Consider the following 24,241-nt stretch of genomic DNA (forward strand, 5'->3'; position numbering starts at 1 on the left):
AGGATTAGACATAAATTAATTATATATTTTTTTATTTTGAACAGAACGTCTGTCGGGTCAGCTACTAGTAAAATAAAAACTAAACATTTGACAACCGGTTGACATAAAAGTATAACTTAGCACGGGTCCACACCATTCGATTTGAGTTGATGAACTGCTAAATCGAATGCGATATCATATATCTGTACAAATTATTTAAGTTTTCTTTAGTGTTAATTCCGCCAATATTTGTCTTTAAAACAATTCGACACGTGTTTCGCCTCTACACGAGGCATCCTCAGGACATGTTGTCTCGCCAAAATCTGGCACGAGACATCATCATATATCTGATCAAACTATCAATGAAACAAAGCGATAAAGTCGACTTCAAACTATTTGTTTACGCTTGCAAACGCAACGTTTTTTTATGTATTAAATACAAGAATCCTGCTTAAAGGCTATATGTAACACAGTGCCTGAACTAGGCAACTGTTTCATAGTCTTGCGTCACTTTTTAATAAAAAATTAAATCTATATTTAAAAATTATGTTTTTCACAAATTCTTCACTTTCTATTCACGGCAAACACTTCATTTCGCTAGCAATGTTGAATAGATTTTAATTTAACCGAGTGAACGTGTTCATTCGAATACGTTTGCAATTTCTGTCGAGTTATTATATCTTAGACAACTAAATCGAACCATGTGCACGAGCTTTAAACTTTAATCTGTTAGAACTCGATAAATTTTTGATATATAATATCTGTAGCACCTTTTTCCTATCCAAATTAACACAACAAATTATTAAAAACGCAACTTTTACGTTTAAAATTATTTTACCTTTCAGGGTTTTTGAGCCCAAACATACGTCTATACACTGATACACAAATATATTGCCATATGTATAACAATTTAAATTATAATCAACTATGTGAAACTTTCATATATATGTAGTTAAAATAAATATACAATGGTACAATTTTAGTAAAATATGGCTTTTTTTTTTTGGATTTTATGGCCTGGTAACGAGACCTTTAAGCCATGTCTTTTTTCGGTCACTTTCGCTTTGAGAGCGCTTCACGACTGTTCACTAACTTTTAAATGTTATTTACTGTACTCTTAGAGACCCCGCAAACTGCAGACTTTTGATCGGCCGATAGTTTGGTTGGTTTCATAATCAGTATGATGATATGATAAGATGTATGAGAGTGCGCACATTTTAACGATTCGGTATTGGCCGACAAAAAAGTTTGATGGGCAACACGATTGCCTTCAAACTGAACCGTCAGCAAACTATCGGCCGACTGTTAAATCAGTACAGCGCTCTTCTAAGCGCGCACACCACCGATTGTTTAGTCGGCCAGACTCATCAATAGCCGATTTAAAACTAATAGCGAATCGTCCCTAAAACTGTCTAGTGTGCGCACTCATCACAGAACCAACTGTTTAGTCGGGCCAGTGTGCGCACTTAACAGCCGACCTCAACCAAACTATCGGCCGATCGAAAGTCTGCAGTTTGCGGGGTCTGTTAATGTATTTGTACAAAGGCTTGAAACTATGTACATCACTTAACAATTTTTCAAGCGGCGGCGGGCGGGAAGAAAGATCATAATCATTGACTTCACTCATCTCACTTGCAAGCACTAATCTGTCAATTAAAAAGCTTTGACAATCGAAAATCAGGTGTTTCATGCCTGCGTTGCGACATCCACAGTGCGAACATTCACTATTTCGAATAATGCCATGTCATGCTAGGTGTGACGGTGCAGTATTATGGCCAAAACGCAATTAATGTTGGTGATGTAATCACGGCTGGCTTCAGGAAGTTTGTTGTACCAAGGTCTTGTTGGTAAGTTGGCTTGAATGCTTCCGTACCAATATGGCTATAATTTGCGACAATATTGTCTATGGCAAGTATATAAATGGTGTATAATCGACCAGGTACCTATTTTCAACGTTAAAATTTTATGATATGTAAACTATTTTGTTAATCTACTTATAATTATTATTAAATATTATTCATTGTTATTAGTTAAACTTAATTAACGGTCGGGGACATTTCTACCGCGATGATTTCTTCAATGCGTGTTTTGAGCCGAACCAAGCGCCTAAAAGCAATAATTTTGTTATGAATGTTAATTATTATAAATTTTACAAGCTGATTAGATTTATACTAATATGTGTTTGAACCTTTTGAAATAGCCACCCATCAGGTTGATTTATTGCAAAAAATACCACAAAGTAAATATTGTCTCGGAAAATCGTGGAGCTGTGCGCGGGATTAGTCAAAACTCACCACCCAATACCATTTCCACCCAAATAGTATCCTTAATAAATCTGTTAGATGCATCTTAAGAGGTAGTAAAGGGAAAAGAATGTTTGGGGTATCGTACAGATGTCCATACGCCAACAACTCGATATCAAGCAGCTTCTATCGTTCATATACCATCACATCCTCCTCCCATTTTTCGGGCAAGTTGGCTACAGAGAGTTTTCATCGGCAGTTCGCCCATCGAAAATGAAAACGGACGGCTTGGAAGGACCATTGCACGAATATATTAATATGGGCCGAGCCTTACATCATTTATATTGTAAACACAGACTGTGACAGCTGTGACTGTACAAATCGCGAGTGTAAGACGCTGCTTGTCACGTACACTAATGTAATAAAACTGGCCTGTTTTCATCGGTTCTCTAGCAGCCTCTACTTTATCTAGACGCATAAATTATCTAAGAGGGCGGCTGTATGCCAGCAGTGGCGAAGTATTATCAAGCGAGCGACAGAAAATGATCACGATGACTGTATCGGGAGCAACGATTTAGAAGAAGAAGTGATATTGAGTGTCTCACTAGAATAATCTTGCATACTTTGACCGCCACCCACCTGTTAATGACCCGGTGAATGTTGTCTGTGTTGAGACCCTCGTGGGCCAGGATATCTCCAACGTGCTCGCTGACAGCACCCTCGTGCTGCAGCTGTTGCATCACTTCCCTGCAAAACAATTTTTGAAGTTATACTTCTCTCGCCGCGTTATGAAAATATGATGAGAGTGAAATTTTAAGATGCGCACGCATCACTGTAACACAAAAGTAACAGGGTGAAGTTGGCTCCTAATATTTTCGGACGTATGCGATATTCGTAATTTTTTTTTTTTTTTTTTGATTTCTTCGTCCATTATTAGGATAGGCAAAGGGTACAAGCTGGTACAGCCGTATTCGTTATTTAATAATTAATTGTCAAAGCCATAGTTGCAAGATTTTTACAATATTGTTCTTTCTACAGGCCAAGTGTCAGCTAAGGTAGGTACATACATAGTTATGGGTGAGATGTGCTTGAGTCGCACGCGCGACGTAAGGAGGCGAGAGCGGGGCCGCGGCGGGAGGACCCCGATTCCATAAATAACAGTAATCGTATCTAGAACTAGATTCATTAATTAGATTGTATAAAACTCGCAATTATTTTTATACTTTTTTAGTGCATATTATATCTATTGTTTTGGAAAAGTGTTTTAAAAGTCGGTTGTTTTTTTGTTATTTTTTTTAAAAAAAACATGACTGGTAATAAATCTAGCCCAAGAAATTTATTTCTATATATAAAAAAAATATATGACTCGTTTACATAATGGCCCATGTGTCATGCTCGTGAACTGTTGCTACTTGTGGTGGCACTATGATCTTATTAACAGAGATTTGCTTCATGTTTCTAAAATTAAAGTTATAATATTTTTTACAATCAATTTAACTAATAACTATCTGACCCGGCAAACGTTGTTTTGCCATATAAAGTATAATTCACGCGATAGTTTTATAAGTAATAAAATATTGCCTATATTATAGCCTGTACATCATTTTGTTCTATTGTCAGTAGTTTTTGCAGCGCACGCAAAAATAGGTTTTCGATTTTACACCTTGTGTTAAAAAATAGCAATTTTATTACGGATCCCTAATCTTGAAAAAAAAAAACATAGCCTGTAGCCTTTCTCGATAAATGGACTACCCAACACTGAAAGAATCATTCAAATCGGACCAGTAGTACCAGAGATTAGCGCGTTCAAACAAACAAACAAACAAACACTGCAGCTTTATAATATTATTAAATAGTATAGATATGCTCACAATATTTATTTATGAAACTGTTGTGTAATAAGGCGTATTAAAACACGAATGTGGATATATTTATTTATTTAAAGGTGCTCCAACATCACATACACAATACTCTCTTAAACTTAAATATTGCACGAAAATAGTTCCAGTGTATGAGTCAATCACAGGTGCACAAAACATAAATGAGAATCATTTCTATTGGGCACTTATATAACACAGAGACTTATACAGTATATAAAAAATATGATACTAAAAAAGCATATGGTAATAAAAAAATATGATGTAAGTAATTAAAGAATCACTATACTATAGTTACCTTACGTTTAAATGCTATGAAGCTATCGCAAAATGGATCAGCCCCGGATGTCTCCAAAATATTATTTATTTGAATGACAGACACGATATAGTGGCGAAAATATGATGTAAGTAATTAAAGAATCACTATACTATAGTTACCTTACGTTTAAATGCTATGAAGCTATCGCAAAATGGATCAGCCCTGGATGTCTCCAAAATATTATTTAATGAATGACAGACACGATATAGTGGCGAAAATATGATGTAAGTAATTAAAGAATCACTATACTATAGTTACCTTACGTTTAAATGCTATGAAGCTATCGCAAAATGGATCAGCCCCGGATGTCTCCAAAATATTATTTATTTGAATGACAGACACGATATAGTGGCGAAAATATGATGTAAGTAATTAAAGAATCACTATACTATAGTTACCTTACGTTTAAATGCTATGAAGCTATCGCAAAATGGATCAGCCCTGGATGTCTCCAAAATATTATTTAATGAATGACAGACACGATATAGTGGCGCGTTGCTGCCAACGTTAGTTCTTACGGTGGGTAGATAGAAAAGTTTGTTTTCGCGTCTTGACCCTCATCTCGGTATGTTTAATGTTATTTTGCTCAGGATATTGGGTGTATCTAGCATGTTGTTTAAAACTTTATATAAAAACGAGTGGTCCAGCATACGCCGTCTATCAAAGAGCTTATTCATTTTAAGAAACTTTAATCTTTCTTTATAGTTGCTTCTGTTGCTTATATTTCTATTCATATAACATATGTGCTTGGTAAATGAGCGATTGATTAGTTCAATGCGATCCCTATGGACAGAATACTGAGGGTTCCAGATAACGCTACCGAATTCAAGTATATATCATGATAATAGTATCACATGAGTGTTTAAATACCTAATTATCAACAGTTGCATACAAGACTTTGTCTACACCCAGAATATGAATCCTCTAAAAGATTCTGAAACAGTTAGCTTGCTGCTAACAATAAAACACGAGTCCTAGTAGTAACCTAATATCATTCATTACTGATTATATACAAATAAACTAAGTATTAATGAAACAATTATTTATTTTAGTAGTAATTAACATTTTGTATAGTGCAATAATTAAAAGTCACTCGAATATTAATGTTCTTTTGCAGCATTTAAAATGAATCGCTCATTTTTTGTAAACAAAACAATATCGATATTATAATATATATATTACGGCGCGCGACATTCTGGTAGTGTGGAACGCGCGTAAACGAAAATGTTATTTTTTTTAAATTCATACAGATACCACGCATCGAGCAATAAGAATGTGGCTGTATGTTTAAAGTCTTTGCGCATGAAGAGATCGAAAAAAAAAACATAGGAGTGTTGTTATGAAATTCAGTACAACATTACAACACTCGTTTGGATGATGTAATGTTTATAAGAACATTGGGTGTTTTAATGTTGGCAATAAGCTAACTGTTTCAGAATCTTTAATAGAAGATTAGTAGATAAAATATTTCAATTTATTTACGGTGTGTTTATTTACATTGACTTTTTTGACTTACTCATGTAAGGCGTTGACTATTTGACGTTTGAGTATTTTTGTTCCATAAGTGTCATTTCCTTGACCTACATGAATAAAGTGATTATGATTTTGATTTGATTTAATTGTATGGTCCTAAAATTATTGGTATATTAAATACTCCCAAAGCAGCAAGGATTAGTTTATTAATTATTAAATATAAAAAGCTTCAATATTTTATATTGCCAAGTGCTGGGAGCAATGACCTAGTGTCGTGTTTGTATGTACATATATATTATTAGGTTATTAGACCGAATATTTTCTAACGAACTTTAGATCCCCCATTGAATACAGCCCGTTACCAAATAAAATTTGAAAAAAACATTTTATGAACGTGTGGCCCCAGAAGTGAGGGTAGTCTGAAAAACCCTTTACCTGTTCCTCTCCCGCTCCCGCCCGAAGGACATGTCGTTGAGTCTGTCCCGCTCTTCGACTTCACTCGCGCCGCCGTCGTCGCAGTGCGGCGCGTAGTACGCACGCGATATCACTCGCGATATTACCAGCCGCTCCATACTGTGCTCGGTGCCGCGTTCTATTATACTCTGTATAAACATGAATTAGTTTACTTCGATCAAATATTTTGGAAGGAAAGGAGGACAAACAAAAATACGGGTCACTTGGTGTAAAGTGATCACCGCCGCCCACATTCTCTTGAAACACCAGAGGAATCACAGGAGCGTTGCCAGCCTTAAAGGAAGGTGTACGCGCTTTTTTGGAAGGTACTATTATATTCTATCTATGATCGCTTGGTACCATTCCTTATGCTTCCTACCTCATTTTATGCCACGGTAAATCTTATGAATTTATGTGTCTGTCTCTTTTTCGTTTAGTTCTACTTTCAAACCACAACAATGATGCTAAAGAAGTCTTCATTTCAAAATGGCGAATTAAAACAAGTGCATCGAAGTCACCTCAAGTTACTTTCGCTCTCCGACCAGCGGGCCTACCATGAACTCTTATTGCGATTCAATTGACAACCTAAAATGAACTGCTTTGCTATTTCGTACCACGACGTCATTAGAGCGATCCATTTTAGGTTGACGTCAAATCAAGTAATTGATTCGCAGCAAACTGATTTAGTTCGTTCATTCATTCTAACCATGTGGTAATATTTCAACTTAAACTGGATAGCTTATGCGTCAAAGTGAGCGATTCGAAAAAAAATGCTACTTTTTAGAGGAAAGTAAATCGTGTTGTTAACAACTTTTAAAAATAGTGAAAACACACAGAAAAGGGAAATTTTGTTGATGAAAGATGAGAATACTTTACTGGACTTTTTTATAAAACAAAATACTGAAAATAAATACCAAAAATGAAAATACTAAAGACGAGGCAGTTAGGGCCCGGTCTGTTCGCAAGAACGAATTAAAAAAATGTACTCTGTGGTCCTGTCAAATCAAACATCAATGGAGGTGCGTTCATAACTCGTTATTTCTACGAAAACACCTAATCAAACTCTTAATTTGTAATTCAAAGAACTATATTTATTTATATATTACTATTATTTAATAAGGACAAAAAGGGGCTTAATAGTTTAAAAATTGATGCTATAAAGCGCAATTTAAAATGTATTTTTATTAATTTCTACGCAAAAAACCGCTAAAAGCATATCATTTTAGGTTTCAAAACGCAGCGCATATGGTTCGTATAAGAGAGACAAACTTATGCAACGACTGTAGAGCGTCATCTATTTCTCACACCGTAGGACCACAGACGAATTTATTTCGTTCATTCTTCGCGATCTAACCATTCAGTAAAAGGCACTTCTTGGTACGAATTTTAGTGATTCTGTTTAGGTACCTAAACTGAACTGCATCGGAATCGCATCGCTTATTAAAAGTTGACGGTAGGCCCTCAGAAGCTGGTTAACAATAAGTTCCGTCGATTATTTATATACTCTGTAGATTTTTATACTCTAGCGCTCTTAAGGTTACCTCAAAAAACCGCAGAGTCTCCAAGGTAAGGTCGTGATGCTGCGTGAGGCAATTGTCGATCAGCATCAGCAACAGTGGCCATTCTGACACCTCCCCGTCTCCAACCAGCCAGTTGGAGAATTCTGGTATTATAAAAGAATTCATATAATTTTGTATGTTTTTCTATTATATAAGAAACTCACAAAAAAATTTAGAAAACAGTAAAAAAATTGAAAAATAATAACATTTAGTAGCTCCATTGATACTCAAACTTGGAGTTTTCTGGGACAAAGCTTCCCAAAATGTTCTCACTGTGATTCGTCAATGGTGTTGCTTGTGGCGATCACATGGGGTGGGTCATTCCCCAAGAATATTGCAATGGAACGTGTACTTGTAGTATCTGGTCGATTCTGTCATCAGGCATTCTACTTTTGCATACAAAAAATTCAATATTAAAAAAATAAAGATTTCACCTAACAAGTTCCACGTTACGATTACTCCCGCGGTTTGTAAGTCACTTCGTGTTAGTGTGCATACATTGCTCAAAATAGAGGCTAACTCTAAGCTCAATTTCTTTTCGACGTTTTCACAACTGTCTTAGTCTATTCTAGACGTATAGTGATCTAAGGTTAAAATTAATTAATTTGTATGTAAATAAAAAGTGGCAATACAACGCTGTTCGATGGATTTACTTCGAACGGATGCTTTGTTCAATTACCAGTGGGAGGCTCCTTTGCACAGGAAGCCGGCTAGATTATGGGTAGTAGACCGAAACACAGTAATGCTTACACATTACTGTGTTTCGGTCTGAAGGGCGCCGTAGCTAGTGAAATTACTGGGCAAATGAGGCTTAACATCTTATGTCTCAAGGTGACGAGCGCAATTGTAGTGCCGCTCAGAATTTTTGGGTTTTTTAGAATCCTGAGCGGCACTGTATTGTAATAGGCATGGCGTATCAATTACCATCAGCTGAACGTCCGGCTCGTCTCGTCCCTAATTATCATAAAAATAATATACGTTGTTTTACTCCAGCCGAGCATTTTACACTTAGATCATTTATATATTTATTAGATCTATTCACAATCACTTACAATATTACACACAAATGTAAAAAGTAGAACTAAAAACTAGGAACTGAGTACGCCAGACAACTGAACCATGCTACATGATACTCCCAACCAGACAAAAATACATGAGCGTCTTTATATTTAAGCTTTTAAAAAAAATTGTGTTACGTTAAACATTCCCGAGCATTTTAGAAGTACTTTTTACTATGTTTTCTAAATGGGGAAGAAAAGTCATTTTTTTTTATCAAAAGCCACACCAAGATCCTTCCATTAAATCCCACGCTCTAAAGTATGTTCTTTTATATGGCATTTGTACATAAGATAGCTCGATTTTCGAGTTAATTTTACTTGGTAAAATTTTTACTTATTTAAATTTACATCATTAATTGCATAAGTCTTTCTAAGTGCTCCTGAAGAAGCCTACAATCACTCAGGGAAACAATAGTCTTTGCGAATTTTAAATCATCAGTGATTTATTAAAAATAGACCAAAATGCTACAGCTAGAGTTTTATATGTCTATATAAGCTGTAACAACTGTGAAAATAGGAACAAAAATGGAAGTTTGACAGTTAAACTGTATTTTGAGCAATGCATCCCTAACGCAAAATGATATACGAAAGTAATAAACCTGGCCTGTTTTATAGGTACATTTTTAAATAGTAATGTTGTGTCACTTTCTTGATTCCCGAAATTTTCAGTGCCGCCAATAACCAATACGTTATTTTTAATTAAGTGCTTGTTTGTGAGTTTATGGATCAAAGTGAATTACGGCCGTTTTCAATAACCTATCTATCCTTAGTTTAACTTACTAGAGATAGACAAATCTATCATTTTACGCTTACGTACATTTCAATAACCTATCGACTTATACCATTGGACTATAACTATATTGGACACAACTATGGCTAGATAATATCTTGTCATTAAACGGTGACAGAAATATATCCATAACTAGAGATACGTTATTGAAAACGGCCGTTAATCGTTAACATATATGAGACTTGAGTGTCAGCTATTATTTTGCCCGCGCAGGTTAAAATAACATGAGAATCTAACTACTGAATTGCATTATTATCTTATTTTCATTAGTTTTTTAGAGGTATAAATTATCTACTATTTTATACCATTGATTAGGTCCGTGGAGTCGATGACCCGCAGACACTTAGCGAGGAGGGCCGTTGTGAGGACGATCCTCTGTACGTCGGGAGGAGAGGACTGCAGCAGTGTCGCCTCAACACCTTCCAGGAAGTTGGAGCGAAAGGTTCGCGACAGGTGCACCGCTATGATCGGGTGGCATTCCTGTATCCAATCACACCTATTATAGTTACATCGGTTTTTACTATTTCATTTTTATAGCGATAGAAATGATAAAAATGATAAAAATGTACAATATTGTATATTTTTATTGAAAAGAGCGCAAAAAAAAAGAATGCTGGGAGAGCTTCTTGCGCCGCTTCTTCTCTCTCAGAGCGCCATTCGTTTCCGAAGCGGTAGTAGTATCTAGTAGTATAAGAAATGACATCAAAAAGAATTCTAAAGGAATCAATTTTGAGAAAATAAATGCCTTTTATGCCTTTTTATGCCTTTTCATACGCTTTGTATTAGCTTCACTTGTATGTTTGTAACTGACTCCTTTAGACGCGATTTTGACCCACTTTAAAAGGCCAGATTTGATTCAAACTTTGTAGATTTATCGAGGACCGATGACAATACACTAATTTGATAAGATTATCCCATTGTTCAATTTGGAAACTAAGATTTTTGTCAAATTATATAATTTTATTATTATCTATAGTCGATAAGGCAGGAATTCATGTTAAAGTACTTAATAGTTATAAAAATACGCTTTTATAGAAAATTTGACTAAAAGATGAAAAATAACTTATAGTTTAAAAAAAAACTAAAAAGCACGCCTTATATAAAATTCAACTTAAAAATAGAAAATAAATTTTAATCAATTTAAATTGAAAATAAAATTTATTTTCTATTTTTTGAGATGAATTTTATATAAAGCGTGCTTTTTAGTTTTTTTAAACTTTAATTATTAGGTTATTCTTCTTCTTGTTCTCGTGTTCTTTAAAAACATAACAAATTGATTACATTTACAAGAGCGACATCTCAAGTCAATTTCCTAATATGCAAATATTGGGGTTGAACAAGGTTATCAACTGTAAAGTAGATCCTGTAGATGAAGCCACAGCCTGAGAGTTCAATAATGCATACAAGATTTAATGACGATACGTCACTCGAACGGTTAGCTCAGTTGGCAGAGCACTGGCACGGAACACCAGAGGTCGTGGGTTCAAGTCCCGAATCGTTCATAAAAAAAAACATTTTCACATTTTATTTGTGTACTAGCTGACCCGGCAAACGTTGTTTTGCCATATAAAGTATGATTCACGCGATAGTTTTATAAGTAATAAAATATTGCCTATATTATAGCCTGTACATCATTTTGTTCTATTGTCAATAGTTTTTGCAGCGCACGCAAAAGGAGGATTTCGATTTTACACCTTGTGTTACAAAATAGCAATTTTATTACGGATCCCTAATTTAAAAAAAAAAACATAGCCTATAGCCTTCCTCAATAAATGGACTGCCCAACACTGAAAGAATCATTCAAATCGGACCAGTAGTGCCAGAGATTAGCGCGTTCAAACAAACAAAGAAGCAAACACTGCAGCTTTATATATTAGTATAGATTTTTCATCAAATCAGCAAATATGTCAATATCAGCTACGCTATAAGAATTTAAAATTTTACATAACCGTGGGACTTGGGAATTGGCGCCTAGGACACACGTCTTAAATTTGAAAATAGGTCCGGCCGTTAGGAGGAGTTAACTAACATGAGCCGGAGAATCATATTATATGGTCGGAATTGAGAATCTAAACCAATCTCAGATTCACTGGAACACACAGAAAAATCATCAAAATCGATCTAGCCGTTTAGGAGGTAGTTCAATTGTAAATCTATAGTCTAAACCATTCTCGCATCCACCTAAAGACACACTCCAATCTCAAATTCACTGGAGCACACAAAAAATATCATCAAAATCGATCTAGCCGTTTAGGAGGTAGTTCAATTGTGAATCTAAACCATTCTCGTATCCACCTGAAGACACACAGAAAGTTTCATTAAAATCCAACTGTTTAGGAGTTCAGTTACAACAGACGCACAAAAGAAAAATATATATATATTAAGACTTGCAACCCTATTGCGGATCTGTGGATGGAATAGAATATTATAAAAATCGCGATAGAAAAATAGGTGTTGATCGTAGAGGGTTGAAAATTTAGGGTTGTATGTATTTTTTTATGGTGTATCATAAAAAAATAAAAACTAAAAAAAAATGCACAAAAAAAAAAATGGTAGACCCTTAACATTTAAGGGGATGAAAAATAGATGTTGTCCGAATCTCCACCCTAGCCGATATGCACGCTAAGATTCACGAAAATCGGTCAAGCCGTTTCGGAGGAGTTCAATTAAGTACACCGTGACACGAGAATTTTATATATTAGACTAGCTTACCCGACAGACGTCGACATTACGTAAAGTAATAAATAAAATACTGTTTTTTTATGGATTTGTCAACAATATTTCATAACATCAAGAACGATTTCGTAACGTATGCTCCCTGTTGTTATAATGAAATTGTTTCACAGCCGAACTGTCAAACCGTGCGTCAATAAATTCTCACACAGAAAATATGTCCATACAAAACAAATATTGGAAATAAAAATAGTTATGGGTCTCAAATCGAAATAAATAGTATCCTATCTTTCATTTTGGACTTAACTGCACTCCATGAAGTAATCCCCATTTAAATCCGTTCATTAGTTTAGGAGTTCATCGCGGACAAACAACGTGTCACGTAATTTATATATATATATATATATATATTTAGCCCCTTATTCATAATAGTCTGCTAACTTAAAGCATTGCTAATTCTAACTCTGTCTTCTTCTATTGACCTAAGTCAGAATGAGAAAAAACACTCCTTAGCGGCTGTTTAAAGTTAGCAGACCATTATGAATAAGGGGGTAAGAAGATATAAAACAGTGCCCCGAGGAAAGTCCGATTTTCTTTATCCAGGGTATTGAAACCCTCGACTTCGCCTCATACATACTGCACCCTCTTAGGGATCACTATCATTCTCCCCTTGTTGAACAATGTATGTACTATTAGGTTACCTTCATGAGAGTATCACAGTAGTCTAGCCACGAGTAGAAGCTGGTCAGTTCTCGGTAGCCATGTATTTTGTTGTAACTCTTGTCTCCGAAGTCTTGAGCTACATATCTGTAGGAAAAGAAACCATTTAATAAAAGTAGGAGCCTCTTTTGTATAGGATGCCGGCTAGATTATCGGAACCACAACTATTTCCGCCGTGAACTATTATTGTATTTTTGAAAGGCGCCGTAGCTATGAGACTTAACATCTTATGTCTCAAGGTGACCAGCGAAAGGGTAGTGCCGCTCAGAATTTTTGGGTTTATTCGATCGATCGATAAATCGAACGACCTGCTGCCCGTCCCTTACTGTTATAAAAAAAGATTAACGCGAGGCTTACAAATTTATTTAAATAAAATACTTTTAAAATATTAAAATGCGTGTATAATATTACTACAACTGCATTTATACGTTAGGTTTCTGCGTAAAAGTTACGATTTTATTATTATTTATTCAACGCCATGTTTCGTGATCTTTGCAGGCTCACGTATTCAGGGGGACTGAGGTTGTCAGAAGTGGAGATAGTAGTTGTGTATGCTCGCTAAACTTAACAGTAACAACGATGACTTGCTACCGATTTTAATTCAAATTCAAATATTTTTATTTAAAATAGAATATAATATCACTTATTGAAAGGCAAAAACTACCAATCATTCCAAAAGGTATGCCTCAGACCTCAATGAAATATGGTTACAATATATAATCGTATAATAAGATTTACTAATTAACAGCCTGAGGGGGGTCGCTCCATTCCCAATATGTGTATTATTAAGATTAATATTGTAATATTAAGTATTAACCAGTGTAAACGCGACCCAAGTAGAGCCTAGCGCCATCTATTATTCTAGTGCGAAAACAAAACTTATTGAACAAAGTCATTTATATTATTGAAACCTTTACCACACAAATGTTTTTTAACAATTCCTTTGAATTTCATAATACATTTGCTCTGAACATTTTCTGGGATCCCGTTGTAAAAGCATATACAACGCCTCACATAAGACTTACTATCTCGTCTTAGTAGGCATTATAAATTTGTGTTTGTTTCTGGTGTTAACATTATGGTTTCACAGTTTCTAGTATATTCACTTATGTGCTATATGTACACACATACCATTATCAAGAATATATTGAGAAGCAACAGTCAAGATGTTAATTTCTTTGAATTTTGCTCTCAATGATTCTTTAGGACCTAGGTTATAAATAGCGCGAATAGCCCTCTTCTGCAGCACATATATTGTATTAATATCGGTAGCGTTACCCCATAGCAATACACCATAGGACATAATACTATGGAAATTACTAAAGTAAAGTCGCGCCCTATCAATTTATATACTTTATTAGGACCAATAAACAGTGACACAATAATAATATTTAACTATAACTTATACATATGAACCTTACTTAATTGTGAAACAAACTACACTAGCCCCAGATAAATTATATGAGAGAGAGATAAACACGTACTATGTAAACAAAAAATAAAATTTATGTGCTTAGTAACAATTGAAATAGAAAAGAGAAGAAAAAAGATCATCATAATAAATGTTATTGTTTATAACATAGGTATCGGCTAGAAGCTTTCATTTACTATATCTATTTAAATTAAATTATACTCTAACATAAAGTTGAATAACTAATTTAAACTTTTCAATCTTACTTAGTGATTATCTTTTAATCATACTAATTATTTTAATTTTTAAAACATCAATAACTTCTACTCTAAAATAGGAAGCATGATTACTGAAAATATCAATGTGTGTAAACATGTATGCGAACCGGCACTAAATAGCGTATTTTATTAATAAGATATTAATACAATCGTAGCGATTGTGACAATTGTCATATCATCAGCATCACTTCAAGATAAATTCTTCTAGATTTTAGATCCAAAATGCAATAATTTTTTAACAGTTCATCATAAGAGACGTGACTTTTATGGCATTTATACTGCATGCATTTTAAAAACTTTTTCTGTATACGTTCTATACTATGAATATACTTTTCATAAAAAGGATTCCATATAGAGACTGCGTATTCTAGCTGAGGCCTTACCAACGTTTTATATAGATAAAGATAAGTACTTGGTTTTTTAAACTGCTTACTCGATCTCATAACAAATCCATACATCTTAAAAGCTTTATTAGAATCAATATCTATGTCAGTTTACTGTCTAATCTTTTTAACCGCATATGCTGCAGAACTAAGTCTGTTCGAAAATCCTTCAATATGGGGTCCTTTGTAGTTTCTAGTATATTCACTGATGTGCATAACATTAAACATAACATTATCAAGAATAGATTGCCGTCTCATACCATCAGAAGAACATCTCGCTAGTGTGCTCAGTTCATATCACAATTACCAGTGGGAGCCTGCTTTGCACAGGATGCCGGCTAGATTATGGGTACCACAACGACGCCTATTTCTGTCGTGAAGCAGCAATGTGTAAGCATTACTGTGTTTCGGTCTGAAGGGCGCCGTAGCTAGTGAAATTACTGGGAAAATGAGACTTAACATCTTATGCCTCAAGGTGATGAGCGCAGTTGTGGTGCCGCACAGAACTTTTGGTGTTTTTCAAGAATCCTGAGCGGCACTGCATTATATATTATTAATAAAAAAAAAACAAAAACAAAGACTGCCATGCCATACTCACGCCCAGGTTATGTTGAGCTGGTCTACATCAGCCGTGTCTACATCGGGCGGGATCGCGCGGTACTTGTCGCGTAGTTTGTCCACGATGCTCTCGCAAGCGGGACTGCAGCCTGTGACCAGGCTCGCGATGTCGTCCTCCGGCAGTGACGATACTATCATTATTCCTTCGCAGGCTCGTAGCACCACCTGATTGTCCTGGAATTTGTGAAATCTTACACTCGCGATCTATCCAGCGAGGTTCACTTTCGTGGTCACGTGGAAGAGAAGGCATGATTTGTGCATTTCCGGGGCATAAAAAGAATAGAAATGTCTTAGACTCAAGGGTGTCGCTAGAGACAACTAAGGGCATTTACCAGTGGTAGGCTTCTTAGCACAGGATGCCGGCTAGATGGGCTATGGGTACCACAACGGCGCCATTTTCTGCCGTGAAACAGTAATGTGTAAACATTATTGTGTTTCGGTCTAAAGGTAGCAAGTGAAATTACTGGGAAAATGAGACTTTACATCATATATTGTCTCAAGGTTACAAGCGCATTTATAGTGCTACTCAGAATTTTTGGGATTTTCAAGAATCCTAAAAGGCACAATATAAGGCAGGGCGTATCAATTACTATCAGTTGAACGTCCTGCTCGTCTCGTCAAAAAAAGACCAATTACCTCCCTGCTCTTCAAAATCATGGAGAGCATCATCAGCTGCCAGCTTTTGGTATATATAGAGGGTCACCAGTTGATCAACGACCGACAGTACGGCTTTCGCCATGGTCGGTCGGCAGGTGATCTTCTGGTATACCTAACACATAGATGGGCGGCGGCTATTGAAAGCAAGGGGGAAGCCCTGGCTGTTAGGTGGATATAGCGAAGGCCTTTGATCGTATATGGCACAAGGTGCTCCTCTCAAAACTTCCATCATTTGGGCTTCTCGAGAACTTGTGCAAGTGGATCTCCAGCTTCTTCAGTTATTCAGCATACGGGTCGTTGTCGACGGATATTGCTCGACCCCAAAGCCCGTGAATGCTGGAGCGCCCCAAGGCTGTGTGCTATCTCCCACGCTATTTCTTCTGCATATCAATGATATGTTGGACACATCCAAGATACATTGCTATGCAGACGACAGCACTGGTGATGCCGTATACACGGGCCATGCAGGTCTCTCTCGGGAAATCGTCGAGCAGTGCCAGGAGAAACTTGTGTCTTCTATCGAGTCCTCTCTTGAGAAGGACGCGGATCACAAATAAAATTTGAAAAACAAAATTTAATAAACGATGCGGGACTCGAACCCACGACCTCCGGCGTTCCGTGCCGGTGCTGTAACCAACTGAGCCAACCGTTCGAGTAACGTAACGTTATAAAATCATGTTCCCTCACAACTTCATATCACTTGAGTCCCTGTGCTGTGAGCTCCCTGTTTGACCAATTTTATATAAAAAAAATCTTAGGTAAATTAGTCTAAAAAACTAATCGAACAGGCCAAATACTGGTTGTTAAAAAATTCAACTCACCGCGCTATTCAAATACGACAGCAACAGATCAATTAACAGAAACTTATCATTATCATCGTAGACTGTCTTCTGACTCTTTACGGAGCCATCATCCGCCAGCGAACTATTGGAGGCCGAGTCACTTCGGACAATGGAAACACTCTTCAATGGTGGACTAAAATCTACAAACAACGGATTCTTCTTGGGTGTGCTCATCTTTCTATGCACCGGTATAAGTTTTTTGATGTCTTCTGGTATGCTTAGTAGACTAGATTTGTCTTCTATATATGGTGTTGTGAAAATATTGGCTAGGCCTGATTCCTTTCTGACAAGACCACAGAGAGTTAACAGCAGTTCCACTTCTTCTTTTTCTGTGGGTGATGCTGCGCTCTCACTGCATTGAACTAGCATTCTCTAGAAAGAAGATAAGAGTTTAGAAAACACAAATCAAGAATGTTAGGTTGAATAATTAAAAGTCTAAAAATACTCTAAGGCAAATTTTTGATAATCATATTTTCAGTCGCATGTGTTCCAGGAGGTACTTCAGCAAATACTTTCCTCCCATCTTCAGGATCCAGTTGCAATACTACTTACTGGCTAGCATTTTTTTTTATTTATCATGAAAATAAGGGACGAGATGAGCAGGACGCACAGCTGATGGTAATGGATATGCCCTGCCCATTACAATGCAATGCCGCTCAGGATTCTTGAAAAACCCCAATAATTCTGAGCGGCACTACAACTGCGCTAGTCACCTTGAGACATAAGATGTTAGGTCTCATTTGCTCAATAATTTCACTAGCTACAGCGCCCTTCAGACCGAAACACAGTAATGCTATCACATTACTGCTTCACGGCAGAAATAGGCGCCGTTGTGGTATCCATAATCTAGCCGGCATCCTGTGCAAAGCAACCTCCCACTCGTTCAATGTTGTTTTGTATGGTTTTTGGAGATTTGTATTATGCTTAAGCAATGTCTCAATACCTGAATAGGGCGGTAAACGTGCGCGCTATTCAAACAAGGGCGTCTGGTCCTCCTCAGCAGCGCCGTGGTGAGAGATAAAGCCATGCCTCGTGCACCCGGAGGTCTGTCAGCCACTGCAAGCACAGTCAGGGCATCAAGCACACTGATTGTCCTTTGAACCACAGCCTCCAGACACGGTCCCACAGTACCATCCAGTTCATCCTTCTCTTCATCGACTATTAGCTGCAAAAGATTAAGACTTACGACGAAATTCTCACATAACAAGACTGATCTCGAGATTTGAATGAGGTTGGGAGGAACCAAATGCTTTATGCTGCATTAAAATGTTATTATGACACATAAATATCATTCAACAATAACTAAAATAAGGTATTGTTTATCACTAAGAGAAAGTTAAAGTTGCTGTTTATTTAAAAAGAACTGTATAACATATCGTATACTAGCTGACCGGACAGACGCTGTTCTGTAAATAATAAATAATAAACTGTTTTTATGAATTCGTCAATAATATTTCGTAACATCAAGAATTATTTCCTAAAATATGCTCGCTGTTGTTGAAAGGCAATTGTTTCCCAGCAGAACTGTCAAACCGTGCGTCTATGAATTCTCTCATAGAAAATATGTCCATATATTTAGGGAGTCCATCGCGGACAAACAACGTGTCACGTAATTTATATATATTAAGATCGTACTATATCGAAATGTCTGGTCAGTTCGTATGGGCAGTTAGGTAGATAGGTAGGTGTAAGACAATGGTTACAAAAATATGGTAATGGGAGAGAATAATAGTATACCCCTCAACAAAGTTCTAGATGGGACTAACTGGGAATTTGACACAAAACTGTTTTGATCCTTTAAACAAAGCTAGGTTCACTAAATGAAACCTAACTATTCTTCTACTCATTTGCATTTCTTAACTAAGACGTAATAAAACTAAGGCGTTTTGAAGACATTGATAACTGTTGCTGTACTGTAAATCATGTACGATAAGGAACTCCAAAAAGGGTGTTGGTCAAAGGCCAGTCAGGCTTCACAGACTGGCAAAACCCGGGTTAATTTGCAATAAAGTAATGCCGTGTGGATGGTAAAATTGGATGGGCATTTTTCAAGAGATTTCACCGCCGCCCCGGCAGATTCGAATCTCTACTGCCAACAACTGAAGAGAAAAAGTGAACGGAATTGATAAATGGAAAAGGTATTCTCTTTCATCAACCAACTAACCTAAATATAAAATACTGCTGAAATCCAGCAATAGCACATACATAATTATACAGATTTCTGATGATCAACCACAGTGGAATTCTTAAATCAATGCATAATCTTCCACATCCAACCAAACATATCATATATACCCAAAAAAAGATTGCTCTTGGTACAAATTAAAATTTGTATAATTTGCCTTATATCGCCAAAACAAGGCAAGTGTGAGTGCAGATTGCGAATCAAGGGCTCAAGAATGGTATATATTATGATAGATATCTAGATTATATCCCTACTGATATTATAAATGTGAACGTATGTTTGTTTATACATTTTCATGCCTAAACCACCAAACCGATTATGATAAAATTTAGTACAGAGATAGACTTAAGATTGAAAAAGGACATAGGCTACCTTTTATTGCAAAAAAATAAATGGAGGGGATGAAATAGGGGAATGCAGCTTGTATGGAAATTTGTCATTATCCAAGATAAAACCATGAGACTTTGTATTTAGGCACTTGATAAGAAATAATTCCGAGCATTTTTAAAATTTTAATCTATTTTATTTTAAATATCTTGTAACTTGGACCACCGCCTTAAAAACCGGAAAGCAGCAATGAGCGAATTCGCCTCTCACTCACTGATTTATGTTCTCATGTAAGTAACAACGGTCTTAATGAGAAATTAAAGTTCTTTAAGCCGAATTTTGGCCTGCTGATGAAAAAGGAGTTTAAAGTTCACAGAGAAATACTATTAAACAGACTGTCCACAATGACAAGAGATAATATGTGCTGTGTCATAGAAGAGCACTGCCAGCAGCGGAAAGAGCAGTTTGTATGTGTATTGTTTTTAAAGTATCCAAAAAATATGCCCAAAGTAACTAATCAATGTGGACAAAATCGCGAGAAAAAGCTAGTTTGAAATTATAATGTAAGATAAATAGGTACATACAAATATTAATATTGGATATCAATAATATAGCTGTAAAAAATAATTATCATAATTGTTATAATTTGCAAGTGACCTTGTTGTGATGCTCTAATAACTATTCTTGAATAATATTATGTTCACCGAACAGAATCGTTAATAGTTTTACAGTTAATGTTACTGTTAAGAAAAAACATTTTATTTTCTTATGTACATTATTATCAATGAGCACATTTTTTGATGGACTTCATTTATCAATACATTTTTTTTTTGGAGTCCATACTTCAAAAGAAAAAACATGGAACCTGTCTGTCAAGACCCTTTATCTCAGGAACGCGTGTAGGTATAGAGTTGAAATAAAAACAATATACTCAAGTCTACTGTCTCTTGAAGCTGTTAAAAAATCAAACTTCTAAACTCTAAATTATTTCTAACATATTTATAGGGTATTCCGTTGAGCTCTACATATGAAATATGGCAAGTAATACTGTCCTATATTACAAGTATAGGGAAAAGTCTGAAAACTACACATTCTACACACTCTCTACTACAATTAGGGATTGGTGGCCCCCTTGGAAACTAATATGGAAAGGTCTTCAAATGTCGGATTTACTAAAAAAATAATTAAAATGTAACTTATCCTCCTTAATCCGTAATCCTTTAAAAAGTGTTTTATTTAAATGTGTAACACTCATATTAATCAAAGAAATTCGTAATTAAATAATTAAGAAAACAGGGTTTTTTTTGGATTTTTTTAGTTAGGTACCTACTTTTATAATATAATGTTCTATAGTAGCCAACTATTTTTGTGTTGCTGATATGAAATGAAATGAAATTTATTTATTGGATCGAATACAGTATACATTATACATCTTAAGTTTATAGTAGTGTCTTCTATTCGGCTAATTTAAATTAGCATGCAAAAAGTTTACTTAAAATTAAAAAAATCCTTAACACTATAAAATTTTTAGCCAATTAACTATTTAAACAGGAGTCCAGTAAATAGTTTCTTGCTAAGTTTCTTATTTGTAGAGGTAAATGATAAAATAATTTAATACACATTGCGTAGCTACTATTTAGGGAATCGGGAAATCTGGTGAAACGAGGATTCAATTCAATGTCTCTTAAATAAATGATTATTTTGTTTAACAAATTTACTCGCATCAAATATATACATATTGGGCAGTGTCAAAATATTTAACTTTTTATATATTTTTTTATTATTATTATTATATTTGATAACTTAGACCAAATCATAAAGAGATATATTAAGGAAATAGACATAATAATTGACTGTTGTATGTATAATACAAATGAGTTGTTAATTTGTATAACTCAAAAGCATGTTTACTGTTTTAATTGTAAACTGTTTTTTTTAGTAAACACCCATTCTCAATAATAACCACATATTCATCCGGATAGTAAAATGAATGAATTTTCCTGAAATTGTCACAATTTTAAAAAAATTTGTGGTTGCAGACCACAATCCACAGAATGATTTATTCACAAATTGGGCTGTTTTTGGCAATTATAAAAACTATGTAACCATGCAAATGATTTGAGTTGTGACATGTGCTTCGCCTCTACACGAGGCATCCTCAGGACATATTGTCTCGCCGAAATCTGGCAGGAGACTGATAATAAACTCAAATCATTTGTATAATTATGGATTTCTGCAAAGTAACAACTACTTTAATAAATTTTATGTAACCATGATTTATATAAATAACCAAATTTAAATTCATTTAATTATTGCTTCAAGACAGAAAAAATTGATGCCTCTATGGTACCAACCAAGCCAGTATCCCACTGGGTAATATTAACTAGCCCTTTTATTTAATATAATATTCATTATCTCATGCAGGCTATTTAGGTTTTGAAAAGAAATATAATAAATCTCAGCTTATATTTTAAGGAATCATTAATAAATATAATTTTAAAATGTAATAGTACCTGAAGCATTTGATGCAAATGATGAGGTATCCTGGTATCCTCAATGTGTACCTTGCTGTTCTCATCATAGTTTTGATAAAAATTCAACACCATTTTCCAGTGATATTCAAAATCCTCAAAGCGAGATGCAGGTGGTGCTAGCTATAAAATTGATTTATTAACTTGAGAATGAAATTACTTATTAAATTATTTGTGATGTTTTAAATAAATAAATGACTGCATGTTTTTAGTAAGCAACATTGTCAATTACATGTAATAGTCCGAGTAATGCAAATATGTATGCAGACTCAAACTTAACATAACTTGAGCTAGCTCTTCACCTTATCTGGTGAAATGTATTTTGAATTGTTTGGTGGAAGTAAAGTAAACTTATATTTTAGCAACTGCTTATTTTAAATGAATAGGAAAGATGGTAATTACACTATTACTTATCAACTGTAGAAAGTACTGCTTTCCTAGTTTGATGTAATATTTGGTTGTATGTGCAGTTAGTATATTATGAATAAACGCTAGACCGATATTATACTAATAGGGAATTTTGTATCGGTTTCAGGCAAAACAGCTCTCTCAAGTTATTAAATTTTAACAATTTACAAGGATGAATGATTATCATCATATTTACTTAAGCCTAGAGAAGCAGACTGAACAGCAAGGGCCCATCTATTATTTTTACTAAAATATTATATTAGGATATATAAAGTGGAAATAGTTTTTTGCTGAAAAACTTACAACGTCTGCTGCACTTTGTAAAACATCTGAAAACCTGCTCAGCATCGTGTTGAATTATCTCATAGCATGTTTAACTATCCTTTTTAGTTGTTATCAGGATGTTATTCGTAGAAAGTTATTTAGTTCCTTATTATCAGCAATAAGAGCATTGAAAAATCTTCTAAATTCTTATTTACATTTGGAAGAGAACATTTTTTGTAAGAGTGGTGACTTATGAGTATGACAATCATTGACAGGTGACACTTCTAAGTTTAGTTTAGTGTTATTTATTTAGATTCATCAGCTTATATACAATAGACGAAGCATATGTAAATCATTTTTCAAAAAACTCGATATCTAGAAAAGCCCCCGTATGCTACGATAGAACTTAGAACAGCCACGCACTGGAGCGGTCACGGCCCGAACATAATCAAAGCCACGACTAGACGAGTCGTCAGGTCGTGGCTACCGTGGGTTTCAATGTCTGCGGTTATAAGTGCGGCCAGCCATCTATACGTGATAAAGAATTCCATAACAATGGTATTCATTATCACCTAAGTTTTGTGCACCACGTAAGGTCATGTTTTTAAATGACAAATACCCTCATTCTATCGATAACCCTTTGTTTATTTATCTATGTCTCTGGATAGACTGTAGCGCTAAGATCGCTCATCGCAACGAAAACAACAGCCCAGATAAAGCGCTGTGATTGTGTTACGCACATAAGTATTCGAAAGCTGAGATACGTACTGAGTGCTACCAGTATTTGAACATTACCCAAAAGTAGGGGAAACAATTTGTTTTGGTACTATAATTTATTTTAAAATTTAATTCATTTAATTATGAATTTATTTACATATTAGTAATTTGTGGATTACTAGGTAAGTTAGTGGTGGTGGTCGAAGCAAAAGAGGGGAGGGGTGGTTATGAATTTGACTTTATGTTCATATGTTGTATGAAATGTTATTATTTAGTACTAGACGTCCGGGTGCACTTCGTATTACCTACATATATTTATATTAAAGGTGATCACTTAATACAAAATGTTTATGTACAATAATTATATTATGCAACACAGTTATACACATAACTGTTCAAGTACGCAACGGGTATATTTTTTAAAAGACAACAGAACGCTACTTGCTTCTATCCTAACAACCTCATTTGCTTCCTCT

The 24,241-nt window shown here is 35.2% G+C and overlaps 1 protein-coding gene across 1 annotated transcript; it reads right to left on the reverse strand.

Annotated features, from left to right (window-relative positions):
* Window positions 1–323: 323 nt before the first annotated feature.
* On the reverse strand, window positions 324–23,299 carry LOC126975600 (FHF complex subunit HOOK interacting protein 2A-like). The gene is made up of 11 exons (XM_050823563.1): window positions 23,088–23,299; window positions 22,359–22,499; window positions 18,277–18,498; window positions 17,313–17,705; window positions 15,815–16,008; window positions 13,126–13,231; window positions 10,057–10,231; window positions 7,886–8,007; window positions 6,327–6,493; window positions 2,862–2,969; window positions 324–2,085 (listed from the first exon to the last, which is right to left on the reverse strand). Exons 1-11 carry the CDS (start codon window positions 23,130–23,132, stop codon window positions 2,016–2,018), a joined length of 1,743 nt encoding a protein of 580 aa, XP_050679520.1. The 5' UTR covers window positions 23,133–23,299; the 3' UTR covers window positions 324–2,015.
* Window positions 23,300–24,241: the final 942 nt, after the last annotated feature.

Source organism: Leptidea sinapis, chromosome 36, assembly GCF_905404315.1.
Source record: "Leptidea sinapis chromosome 36, ilLepSina1.1, whole genome shotgun sequence".
In the NCBI taxonomy this organism is placed as follows: Eukaryota; Metazoa; Arthropoda; class Insecta; order Lepidoptera; family Pieridae; genus Leptidea; species Leptidea sinapis.